Source organism: Halichoeres trimaculatus, unplaced genomic scaffold, assembly GCF_033239565.1.
Source record: "Halichoeres trimaculatus isolate MK-OKI-2021-1 unplaced genomic scaffold, fHalTri1.1 fHalTri1_scaffold_12, whole genome shotgun sequence".
Taxonomy (NCBI): Eukaryota; Metazoa; Chordata; class Actinopteri; order Labriformes; family Labridae; genus Halichoeres; species Halichoeres trimaculatus.
The window spans coordinates 31217610-31230534 of record NW_027437190.1 but is presented as its reverse complement, the minus strand read 5'-3'; the positions used below and the strand labels follow the sequence as shown (position 1 = coordinate 31230534).

General features: G+C 37.8%; 1 protein-coding gene across 4 annotated transcripts in view; it reads left to right on the top strand.

Moving 5' to 3' along the window:
- The window catches only part of ntrk1 (neurotrophic tyrosine kinase, receptor, type 1), a 70526-nt gene that overhangs the window by 34393 nt on the left and 23208 nt on the right, over positions 1 to 12925 (top strand). For all 4 annotated transcript variants that reach the window (XM_074683040.1, XM_074683038.1, XM_074683039.1 and 1 more), the window contains 2 exons: positions 2413 to 2551; positions 10316 to 10648. In XM_074683040.1, the coding sequence (XP_074539141.1) occupies positions 2413 to 2551; positions 10316 to 10648 (472 nt within the window). The remainder of the gene's footprint in view (positions 1 to 2412; positions 2552 to 10315; positions 10649 to 12925) is intronic.

Below are 12925 nucleotides of genomic sequence, written 5' to 3'. Positions count from 1 at the left end.
TGCATGAATGCTTGTGGGTCTGTAAATCTGGTTAGTTTGTCCTAAATCTCACAAACTACCATTTTTTTACTCAAACTTGTGATCTGAGTCTTGGAGTATTATATCATAATTCTGCTATTTGTGTTTTTTTTTAATTGAAAAGTAGATGTGTTAGAGCCATGATCTATGTTTTTTGTGTTTTTTTTTTTTGTCTGAGGTAGTTTGGTTCAAAGTCTGACACATGGCAGAAGTTTTCTTAAGATGTTTTTTAAGTCTGAGGCCTGATGATGTCCTAGAATACACTGCAAAAAGCTGAAATCTTATCAAGTGTTTTTGTCCTATTTTCAGTAAAAAAGCGTCTTTGTAGACCTAAATTTAACCGCATTCTCCTGACCAGTCCAGAAAATGTTTCAAGTTATTTAAGGACAAAAATGAGGTCTGAATTGCTTGTAACAAGTTAAAAAAATCTGACAATGGAACAAGAGAAAAGTTACTTATATTAAGACATTATTCTAGGTTTAAGCAAATTTTTTCTTGTTCCATTGTCAGATTTGCTGTACTTGTTACAAGCAATTCAGACCTCATTTTTGTCTTTAAATAACTTGAAACCAGACGTTTTTTTTGGACGAATAAGTTGAAAGTGGCTTATATCAAGTTTAATAAGACAATTTTTACTTACAATAAGGCAAAAACACTTGATAAGATTTCAGGTTTTTTGTAGTGTAGGACACTTTGGTTGGAAATCAAATGTGTTTATCATCAGGCATTGTTGTTTTTCATGAAAACATCACATCGAAAGTCAGATAAAAAGGCCAATACCAGCAAACTGTTGCCTAAACCCAAACTGTTTCTGATAGTTCAGCCTAAACTTGGTTGAAGTGCATTTCTGCAGAGAGGTGAGTGCACAGGTTAAGAAATTATTGCAAGGCATTGTAGTTGTGCTTTGAAACAAAAAAATAAGGGCTGTCACTTTGACGTAATGTGTTATTAAAATAAACGCAAATAACTCATTGGCTGTCAGCCATTTTCAGAGCATCCTGAACGATCCTTCAAGACCCAAATAATCTTATTTTGTCTGACTATGTAAACACCAAAACTACCTAAGAAAAGTGGACTATCTTCTTTCATGTCTCCCTTCCTGTTTTTGTTCCAAAAAAATGACAAAACTTACTTTTTTTTAATTGCGTTCATCTTGGGCACTCCATCCTTTGATCCTCTCCATGATCTCCGTTGTCTTTTCTCACGATGGCGCCGCTCTTTCTCTCTGAACTACCGCGACACATCCTCAGTTGGAGTGTGAGCTCCCTGAACTTTTCTGACTTGCAGCGTCTCTCTATGTCTCTATCATCTCACATCTTCTCCTCATATCCATGCTGAGCTCTCGTCAAAAGAGCACACTGCTCTCACCCACAGTAGTTTACAAGCAGGATTTTGATCAACAAGCTCCTCCAGACCCCACCTCCAGAATTCAGAATCTTTATTTGGGGACCTTAAGCAGATATGAGATTAAAATGCAATTAATTAGATAACATTTTTTAATCACCTGACAACGTGTTTCTAAGTGAGCAACCCAGACACAGCTGTAAAACAGAGATCCAAACTCTTTTTAAGCCTTTAACCTCCATTTTTGAACTTATCCATGGTGGGCAGATGCCTTAGCAGTCTAGGTTGGCCTGTTTCTGAATGTCATCACCCGCTCTTACCTGAAAAAGTAACTTTAAACTCATTAATTTGAACAGCCAGTTGAAGATTTCACCGAAACCGCTCTGAGACTCAGATTGATGAAGAATACGAAGAATCCAACTTATCCTGTCTTTCACCATCTCCTTTTTTCAATCATAGCACGGCTGAAAAGATTTAAAAAACTCATTCTTCTCTTTCGTTTTTAAGCCACAGAGTTGAATCTGAATTTCTGAAAGCACCGTGCCTTTTCTCCACACTTTCTGTGAGGCCTGAGATCTCTCCTCTTTCTCCAGATCCAGGACTTCATGTTTGGAGGATAGAATTTGCTCAATAGCCTCCCGAAAACCGTGTAACCCCCTCCTCCTCCTCTATTTGATCTCACTTTATTGATGCTTTCAACTTCAAAATGCACTTTCACTCTCACTGGCTTTTAACAGCGTCTGAGTGTTGTTGCCCGTGGCTGTTATTTGTCTGCAGGACCTTGTTGTATTTGTGCAGAGTTTCAGAACTTTCTGTTTTATTTCATTTCAAATCACTGTTTTCAGTAATTATCAGAGGATCTGTTTTGTTTTCTGCCTGTCTCTCTTTGCTGCAGCGTTTTAGATCGATTGTGCTGAGCTTAAAGCTGTGTATAAATAAAGTTGGGTGTAATAATCTATCGACCCACAGGGTAGTAAATTGGATCTCATTTCATCCCTGTAAAGTGTATATACCTCTAAGCGATCCATACGTTTACCTCCTCTGCTGCAGGAGAGAATCAGCGGCTCCACGCTGCACCTGCTCCTCTTCCTCACCAACGTTTCCTCCCACGACAACCTGCACAACCTCACCTGTGAGGCGGAGAACCAAGCTGGGCCTGGGGAGGATATGGTGCAATTGGACATTGAGTGTAAGTGCCTGCAAAATCATAAAAAAAATCACACCCTTGAAAGCTCACAGGCTCAATACAAGTCGTCTGGCTTAATGGAGGTTAGGGCGAGAGCATACTGGGGCCATTTTTCGAGTGCAGGCAGGGTGGACAGGCCGAGAAAGGGAAAATGCACTGCACTGATTTCTTCTAAATGCCCCCTCTACAAATACGAACATGTACCCACCATGCTTCTAATGGAGCTCTTTGTCATCTGCCACTCACTCAGGCGACCGGTGAGAAGTGTTAAATCCACCGGTGAAGTGCTGCAGGTATGGCTGGCTCGCCATTTAATGCAGGGATTCAGGGAGAGGACTGAAAGAGTGAAGTTTCCTCGCCTTGCTCTCAAAAAAAAAAAAGAAAAAAAAAAGAACTCCTTCACCTCACATACACCGCACTTTTAAATTACAGCTGCAGCTTGACCCTAGAGGTTTGCTGTTTGTTGTCTCCTTTTTAGGTGCATTAGTGCATCTGGAAGTTGGCGAACACCGAAAGAATGACAGCACCCAGCGGTCCCACAGAAAACGGAGTCGGATGCATTAGTGAGACATTACTGGGGGGGAAAAAACAATATCGTATATCACCAACTCAGTGACACTCATTAGAAAATAAAGCCAAAAAGAGCAGGGGCGCCAATCAGCTGGAGCCAAATGCACAAGCATCAAGGGACAGATAATGAACGTCAGGAAAATGGGGCTGATAACCCGCGCGAAGATCTGATTTGAGCCCGTGCTAATGGACTTTTCCCTCCTACTCCGGAAAACCGCTTCATCCGCAGTGATTGGCAGTCTGTAAATGCGTTAGTGCAGCTAATCTATCAACATCAGCCCCCCTGGTGGACGGACACTCGTTAACCGCTAGCCCTTTAATTACTCTTAATTACCTCCCAGAACAGTGGGTGTTTACTGCTGAGTGGCTCTCTGTGCCATTGATTCACGGCACTCATGTGGGTTCCCTCTCATAAAAGAGCCTCTCTGCATCAGGTTTTTTACAAAGCCTTATTTTTCTTATTTTTCAGAGTTAAAAGCTGGATTTGGGGCTTAAGAAAACCCATCATTAAAGAGGTTAATATTTTGTGCAGAGAGGCTCCGCTGTGTGTTTTTCAAAATGTCCACCGTCCACTATAATTCTCGCCCTCCTTTTAAACCCAGCTCTAAAAAGCTTGTACAAAGCAGCCGAGGTCGTTAATGGATGATTAGTTAAATGTGATAAATAGCACTAATTTTCCCTCAGTGTGACGGACTTCAGCGAGCCCAGACGGATGCCTCGGTATCCCCCTTAGCGCAGCACTTTGTGAGCGCAGGTCATGGGTTAAGAGCAGCAGAAGTGAGGGGTCTACGCGCTCGACAGTCACGTTCGATCTAAACGAGGCCATTTCCTGTAGCTTTGTGTCCGGTGGAGCTTCCAGGTAGCTTTTTGTGGTCAGGGGGCACAGCGACAAGCAGGATTTATAATTCATAGCAGGTCAGAGCAGGTTCCAGCACAGATGGAGAAGATTGATTCATGGAAACTGTAAAGCAGGGCTATTCGATTCAAAATTTGGTCAGGACGGATTTTCAGACTAGCTGGGTCGCTGAAACTGAAATCTTCTCAAGAGTTTTTGTTTATTTGAGTAAAATTGTCTTATTATACTCAATACACTGCAAAAAACTGAAATCTTATCAAGTGTTTTTGTCTTTTTTTAAGTAAAAATTGTCTTGTTATACTCAATATGAGCCACTTTCAACTTATCAATCCAGAAAATGTCTTGTTTCAAGTTATCAGAGTACAAAAATGAGGTTTGAATCGCTTGTAACCAGTAAAAAAATCTGCCAATGGAACAAGAAAAAATTGCTTGAAAATTTCCTTGAGACTAGAACAATGTCTTAATACAAGTAACTTTTCTCTTGTTCCATTGGCAGATTTTTTTACTGGTTACGAGCAATACAGACCTCATTTTTGTCCTTAAATAACTTTAAACAAGACATTTCTCTGGATTGGTCATGTGAATTTGGCTCATATTGAGTATAAAAAGGAATTTTCTACTGAAAATAAGACAAAAATACTTGATAAGATTTCAGTTTTTGCAGTGTATGAGCAACATTCAACTGGTCAGCCCAGAAAAATATCTTATATAAAGTTATTTAACGACAAAAATGAGGTCTGAATTGCTTGTAACAAGTTAAAAAAAATCTGCAAATGGAACAAGAGAAAAGATACTTGTATTAAGACATTATTCTAGTTTTAAGCAAATTTTCTTGCAAATTTCTCTTGTTCCATCGGCAGATTTTCTTTAACTTGTTACAAGCAATTCAGACCTCATTTTTGTCTTTATATAACTTGAAATAAGACATTTTTCCTGACTGACCAGTTGAATGTAGCTCATATTGAGTATAACAAGACAATTTTACTCAAAATAAAAGAAAAACACTTGAGATGATTTCAGTTATTTTGCAGTGCGGACCAGTAAAATGTGTGGTCCAGTTCATATCCTTCGTCTGAAAATCAGACCTCATTTTTGTGTTTAAACATCTTGAAACAAGACATTTCTCTGGACTGATAAGTTGAATGTGGCTGATATTGTTTTTCATTAGTAGGGATGCATGATATATTGATATCAATATCGATATCGGATGATGTTGGTCATTTTTTTAACATATCGGTCAGCGAATTTTGGCAAAACCCCAATAATGCTTTCCATAGCTATGAAAACACCAAAACTACCTAAGAAGAGTAGACAAGGAAACAAGTTTGAAAATAAAAGGGGATACTGAAATATTCTGTTTGCATGGTTTTCAGTATGTTCACAATTTGATCATCTCAGATTATTATTATTATTTCTTGAACTTGTATTGATATCCTTAAATATTGGTTATTGGCCATAACAGTGATATTAATATCAGATATCGCTATCTAACAAAAAATTTCATATCAGTGCATCCCTAATAAAAAGACAAGTTTTGCTCAAAATAAAACCAAACCACTTGATAATGTTTCAGCTTTTTGCAGTGCAGTTTTAAGACACTGTCAAACTCTATTTTAGTTGCCCCCTCATGAGATCCCTTGGGAAAGTTTTTTTTTTTTTTAAGTATGTTTATCAGTGTGGTGTCTCCAGACATTTTAGTCTCTCAGTTCTGAAGTTTATCCTTGCTGATTTTTTTGTTTTAGAGTAGACAGAGACATGCTTTTTCCACCTGTCTGGGACTGCTAATTGTTAACTTTACAAACACACATGCTCAATGACACATTGCATTGTGGGTTAGTTGCTAGGTTACGATTAGTGTTGCAGTCAATATTTGTAACAATGTTGAATTTTTGTAAGAACTTTTTAGTGTTAGTGAAAGATGTTTTTAAGACCCAAAAGTCTTATCAAGAGTTTTATGTCTTATTTTAAGTAAAAGTTTTCTTGTTATTCTTAAAAAGGCCACATTCAACTTGTCAGTCCAGAAAAACTACTTTATTGAGTTATTTAAAGATACAAATGAGGGCTGAATTGCTTGTAAGTAACAAATCCTGCCAAAGAAACAAGAAATATTTGCTTGAAAAAAATTTTAAACTAGCATAATGTCTTAATTGACGTAACTTTTCTCTTGTTCCATTGGCAGATTTTCTAAACTTGTTGGAAGCAATTCAGAGCTCATTTTATCTTTGATTTACTTGAAATAAGACATTTTTCTGGACTGGTCAGGTGAATGTGTCTTAGATTAAAGTCTAAAAAGACATTTTCTACTGAAAATAAGACAAAAACATGTGATAAGATTTCAGTTTTTCCAGTGTTGCAGCTGCTTCAGGCCACCCGGAACCTATGAGGAACTATTATACACTCCTAAACAAAATCTGAAGGGTAAACAGGTTACCAAATTTGCATTTTAGGATCTAAGCAAAGCTTCAAAATGCAAAAAGTAGAATCAAGATCAAACAGGCTGTTTCTCTGCTGATCAAAAGTTTAACACCACAGCCTTCAAAAGTCAAAATCTGAGCATCTTCTTTGTCTCATCACCCTCTTCTGTCTGTTAAGAAATTAAAATATGACCGTCTAAGTGCATCCAACCTCAGCAGTGATGGCACGTTGAGAGGCCTTGCTTGTTCAGCTCAACAATCCTGCCACTTTCAAAGAATCCAAAGACAGAAAGCTTTTTGGCCTGTTCCATCAGGAGGTCATGACAGAGTGAATAACTAAATGAAAACAACATGATTTGATTTTAAAGGGCATGGTCTGTAACTTTTGATCAGCTATTGAACAAGAACAGTAAAAATAATAGCTCAGATTTAAATAGCACCTTTCAAAAAACCCAAGGTTGCTTTGCAGGGTCGGGGTAGAAGCAGCAGGTGAGGAGGGCTAGACGAAGCAATGGGACAAAGCCTTGATGAAAAGGTGTGTTTTGAAGTGTCCAGGGTCAGGGTGCTGTAGATTTCAGGAGGGAAAGAGCTCCAGAGAGCCGGGCTGCCACACTGAAAGTCTGCAGCCCAGGTTAGCTGGGGTGTGCTGGTGGAGGAGGTCACACGAGGTGAGGGCATGAGGGGATCTGGAGGTGAGGTGGAACTTGACAGGGAGCCAGTTCAAATGCATTTTTCAGTAATTACCTCCTCTATTTTTCACTCTTGGTCCTGTTTCTTCTTTTGTATTTTGAAATTGCAGAATGCAAACTCGTATAATTTCCTCCCCGATCTTTAGATTCTTTTGGTGCTTGACATTTTTTTGTCCTGAGATATGTTAACCTTTCAGCGTTGACATTTCCAGATATAATGCTCCATGAAACCTTCAACCTCAAGATTATCTTGATTTAGATTACTTAAAAAGTCTCCCTTCTAGATATATGCCTGATTGTAATCCACACTTTAAAATGAGATTATCAGCGCAAAAATAGGCTATTTCAAAATATTACTTCATAGCTTCTTCGTAGCTTCCTGATTGGGTCAAGCAAGACTGGATTGATTTATGGCACATCTAGGTCTCTATGTTTGTTGAGGTTCAGCAGAGAGAAGAGAGATCTGTGTTTTTCTCTCCTGAAAATGATTTCTGTGATTAATTTCGTAGTGATGGTGGACACTGGAGCCTAACTGTCAGACAGAAAAAGGACAGAAAAGCAGAAGAAAGCTAAACAGGAGAGTGATACAGCCCAAGCTAAAGGCTAACAGGCTAAACTGTTTGTGCTAATGTTCATTCCAACCCACAGTCAGCAGTTATTCTGCAGTGCTCTGTTTAAACTAGTCTATCAATAAAATGAAGAGTGAGGTTACGTTAGCTCTGATTGGTAGATGACTGGCAATACATAGCTAGGATTTACTAACGTTACACATTACAGACACGTCTCACAGGATCAGGCTGTCAGCGCTACATATAGACAGCTATTAAACTACTGTACGAACTGAACTGACAGTTCGCTTGATGTCATGTTAGCCTACCATCGGGCTGCTAGTAGTGCTACATATAGCCAGCTACTGACGTACTGTAAAAACTTACATTTGCTTGTTGGTACGCTTCAAATAACACTGCTGTGTAACTGTTATGATAAATACCTTATCTCAACGCGTTGTATCTGGTAGAAGTTGTCTTGAACAAAGAAAATTTGTTCCAAAACAAACATACGTCAGGTTGAAAGTCATATTTTCTAAAATAAGGCCCTGAAATTTTTAGGAAATCATTCTTGTTCTCTTTATTCACAAACAGCTAGCCTGGCTATGCATTTTTTTCTCTTTCCACAGAGCCTGGCTAGCTGTTTACTGCTGTTTCCAGTCTTTATGCTAAGCTATGCAAAGCCAAGCTTATTCAAGCTTATTTGCCGCTATTTTAGATTCGGTCTTAGACTTTTTAAGAAAATACCTGTTCGGGGGTGTGGTCACACTGGCCATCCAAACTGTGCCCTGCTTTAGCACGGTTGTTCCCCGCAGCACAGCCAACGGTCAGACTTCAGCAGGTGTCAGACATGCGCGTGGCCCGCCTACGTCATCATGAAGCGTCTGTTTACATGAAGCGCGATCTCATTAGTCAGCAAAATGAGACACAGACAACTCTGCTACAACTACAGAGACCTTAAGACATATGGCAAGTCGTTTTGGTCCGACACAGCCCCTCTAAACCCCCGCTTCGTTTAAAGTGATTTTCAAGAGATGCGCTCGCGGTGGTCATACGTCATGGATCATACGCGTTGTCCGCGTGCTTGTGCTCGTGCATGAAGTAAACCGCGCCGAAGCCCACCTCTCCAAAGCAGAGAAGTGAATTGTGCTCAAGTACGTCACGGTTTGCCAGTATGACTGCGTCCTTAGCTTTGGTCTGATACGCCGCGGTGTTGTCATAGAGACCTAGACGTGCTGTAAATCCATCAGGTCCTCCTTGACCTGATATGGAAGCTAAGAAGTAGCATTTCAAAAGATCACGAAAGGGAGACTTTTTAAAGATCACTTACTTACTCCTCAAAGCCTCTTTAAGGCCAAATTATTCAGGGGAATGAAACTCAAACAGTATGGCAAGCCCTTATAACATTTAATAGCTAGTCTGGATATATAATACAGATATCCACAAATCGATTCTTCCTAGTCAAATTGAACATTCCACATATCCACAATGACATAATTCCTATTTACAATTGTAATTCCAGATATCCACAACTTAATTCCTCCTAGGACAAATCACACCTCTTTCCCCATTCATGTGTGTGGGGGTTCTCATTACAGATATCTTAAATTCACTTATGGATAGCCACAATGTGAGATATGGATATCTGCAACTAAAGTATGACTATCCATAAATCTAGTTGCAGATATCTACATTTTTATTCTGGCTAGTCACAATTCCAAATCAAGATATCTTCAACCCCCTTCCATTAAAGATATCTATAATAGCATTTATAGATGTCTTTAGTCACATTGACTGGTCAAAATGCCGTTATAGATATCTTGAACTGGAATTACGCCTAGTCAGAATGAAATTGTAGATATCTGCAACTAGATTTATGGATAGCCATAATTTAGTTGCAAATATCTATAATCAAGTTACAGATATCTTTAAATTAATTGTGGTTAGAGATATCTCTGATTCGAGATATCTTAAACTTATATTTTGACTAGTCAAAATGTAATTACAGATATCTTGAAACAGAGTTTCGACTAGGCAAATTGATGTTGCAGATATCTGAAATGATGACAAAAGTCATAGATTTCTTGCACAACTCTCTAATGAATGTAGCTCTTGTTCCCCACAAAGTCCCTGATTATAAATTTGTTCTATTTCATGGTATTTTCTAAATATCTTGTCGATGACCGCAATAGCCATTTATTCTGCTAAGAAAACTGTTAAAATGATTTTTTCTCTTCTCTCCTCCAGTTTATTTGGGTCAGTGTCCAATGGGAAGCCTCGCATGTCCAGCGTCATGAACACATTTCTGACAGTCAAAATAACATTTAAGATACCGTTAACGGTAATTCTGGATAGTCAAAACTGAATTAGAGATATCTGCAAGTGACATTTAGGATGCGTGACGAGGTGAAGGGCAGCTTTCGGGGAGTCATTGCAGATATCTGTAACTCAGTTTTGACTAGTGGAAACTGAGTTACAGATATCTCTAACTGTCATTGTGACTAGTCAAAACTGAATTATAGATATCTCCAACTGTATTTTTGACTAGTCAGAATTGAATTTTGACTAGTCACAATTATGTTGTTGATATCTATAATGTTAATTCTGGAGAGTCAAATGTAGCTATTAAATGTTAAAAGGGCTTACCATACAAACAGCCCTAATTATTATCAACTTTCCTCATCCAACAGTTCCAGTCAGAATCATCTTCCTGCGGGACCCCGAGCCCCAGCACCACTGGTGTTTCCCCTTCGCCGTGGACGGTAACCCTGAACCGACCATCAAATGGCTCGTCAACGGCAAAAAGCTGATAGAGAACCTCTACACGTACACTCAGCTCATCCCGGACACCACAGACGGGTCAGTGAAGCACGGCTGCCTCTTCCTCAATCAGCCCACACACATCAACAACGGCAGATACACCCTGATCGTGGAGAACAGGCTGGGACGGGATGAGGCCACGGTCTATGGGATGTTCATGGACAACCCGTTTGAACCGCACGATCCTGAGGGGATAATTCCAGGTGAGCTCCAGAATTAGACCCAATAAAGTCCTCGTGAAGAAATAAATAATTAACACACCAAGCAGCCTGAAGGTTAATAAACCCCTGAGGATTGTTTCCTGAAGGCATTAATGACTGTGAAGTTCATCATCATGTTAATGAAATAATGAGTTCCCATAGATCTGAATCATTCAGGCTGTCAAACTATTCATTTCTCAAGTCACAGTTAAATGCTGATTTCTAGAGTTAATTGTTTACTGTGCATTAAAAAGCAGTTTCCAAGCCTAAAGAGAATTTCCTCCCAGAGTCTTGATTTGGGATTCAAATGAATGCACTTGATGATCTTGGATTTTAGGTTTGTTATTCAGATAATTCACTGAATAACAGGAAAATAGCACAGGATTCGAGAAGCAATGCTTTATTTTTGACAGTCCCACTGACTCGGTGTTCATCAATCAGCTATTTCACAAAATAAATAAAACATTTTTTACTGATTTATTCATTTTCAGCCCCTGAAAATAATAAACCTGAGACTTTTAGTACCATGTTTGGGAATTGTGCTTTCTGACGCCAGAAGCAGGGCGCTGAAAAAGCTCCAAATGGTGAACACTTAGACGGAAAATAATGCTGTGGTTGGAGTTTGTCAAAGCTAGCGTAATTATTTATTTGACCTTTATTTTGGTCCCATGCAGATTAAAAATCTGTTTCTCAATGAAGTCTCAGCAGAGACACTCAGCTGCAAAACAACAAGCACTAAAATCTGTATAAAGGAAAAAGGCGAGAAAAACAATAACATCCTCAGGAACCTGCTTCAGTGTTGGGCGCTGATTGTAAAGTTGCACACACTGCAAACAACAACATTTTCCCACATTTAGCTCTAAAACATCACTTTTTCTGCAGATTTAGAGAAATATTTGTGAAATATATTTGTCTAATATTATATCTAAATGTCTAATGTTATATCTCAATTTTGAATGTTATTTATAAATGTTATAAATGAATGTACTCATTCTGAATATTTAGCTTTGTTTCATTCTAAATATTTAGCTAAGATTAAATATTTATCAAAGATTTCCAAATATTTGTTAAGATTTCTAAATATGAAGTCAAGATCTCTAAATCTTAAGGAACGATTTCTAAATATTTAGCTAACATGCAAATTCACACTCCCCCTGCGGGAAGTACCAAAATAAAATTTCAAGAAAGCGATCCAGCCGAGTGGATTTTAAGAAAGTCAAACACAGTCGGCTAAATCAGCCGTTAGAAAATAAACGTACCAAGTGCTGTGATGGCGCTGTTGAAGATCCCGTGGCCGACATTGAAGAAGTAAAGATTGACATTCTCAAAATCGCTTCCTCAAACTTTTATATTGGTACTACTGGGCTGGTGGGAGTGTGAATTAGAATAGTTGTTAAATATTTAGAAATTGTACCTTGAGATGTATAAATCTTGACTTCAAATTTAGAGATCTTAGCAAATATCTTGAAATCTTTGCAAAAAATTTAAAAATCTTGACTAGATATTTTGAAATCTTTGCTTAAGATTTAGAAATCTTTAATAAATATTTATAAACCTTTGCAAAAATTTGGAAATCTAAGCAAAAGACGTATAAATATTGACCAAATATTAAGAAATCTTTGCTCAAGATTTAGAAATCTTGTCTTAATATTAAGAAACCTTGGTAAATATTCAGAAATCTTGACTTAATATTAAGAAAACTTGACTAAATTTTTAGAAATCTTAGCAAATATCCTGAAATCCTTGCAAAAGATTTATAAATCTTGACTAGATATTTAAAAACCTTTGCTCAAGATTTGGAAGTCTTGGCTTAATATTGAAAAACCTTGGTAAATATTCAGAAATCTTAGCAAATATTTTGAAATATTTGCAATAGATTTATAAATCTTGACCAGATATTTAGAAATCTTTGCTTAAGATTTAAGAATCTTTTATAAATATTTAGTCTCAGTGGAATATTTAGAATAAAATTACATGTTAAGAAACAAAGCTAAATATTTAGAATCAGGAAATTCATTTAAAACATTCAAAATTAACATTTAACATTTAGATAAAACAGTCAACATCTTTATATAATATTTGACAAATATATTTCATAAATATTTCTCTGAATCTAAAGAAAAAGTGATGTTTTAGAGCTAAATGTGTGGCAAATGTCATTTGTTTGTGCAACTTTACAATCAGCCCCCCACACTTCAGTCTGTTTGTTTCAATTTAAAATATTTAATGGTACCAATTCCTTGAGTTTCTGGCATCCCGTGATCAACCCCAGGTCCAGAA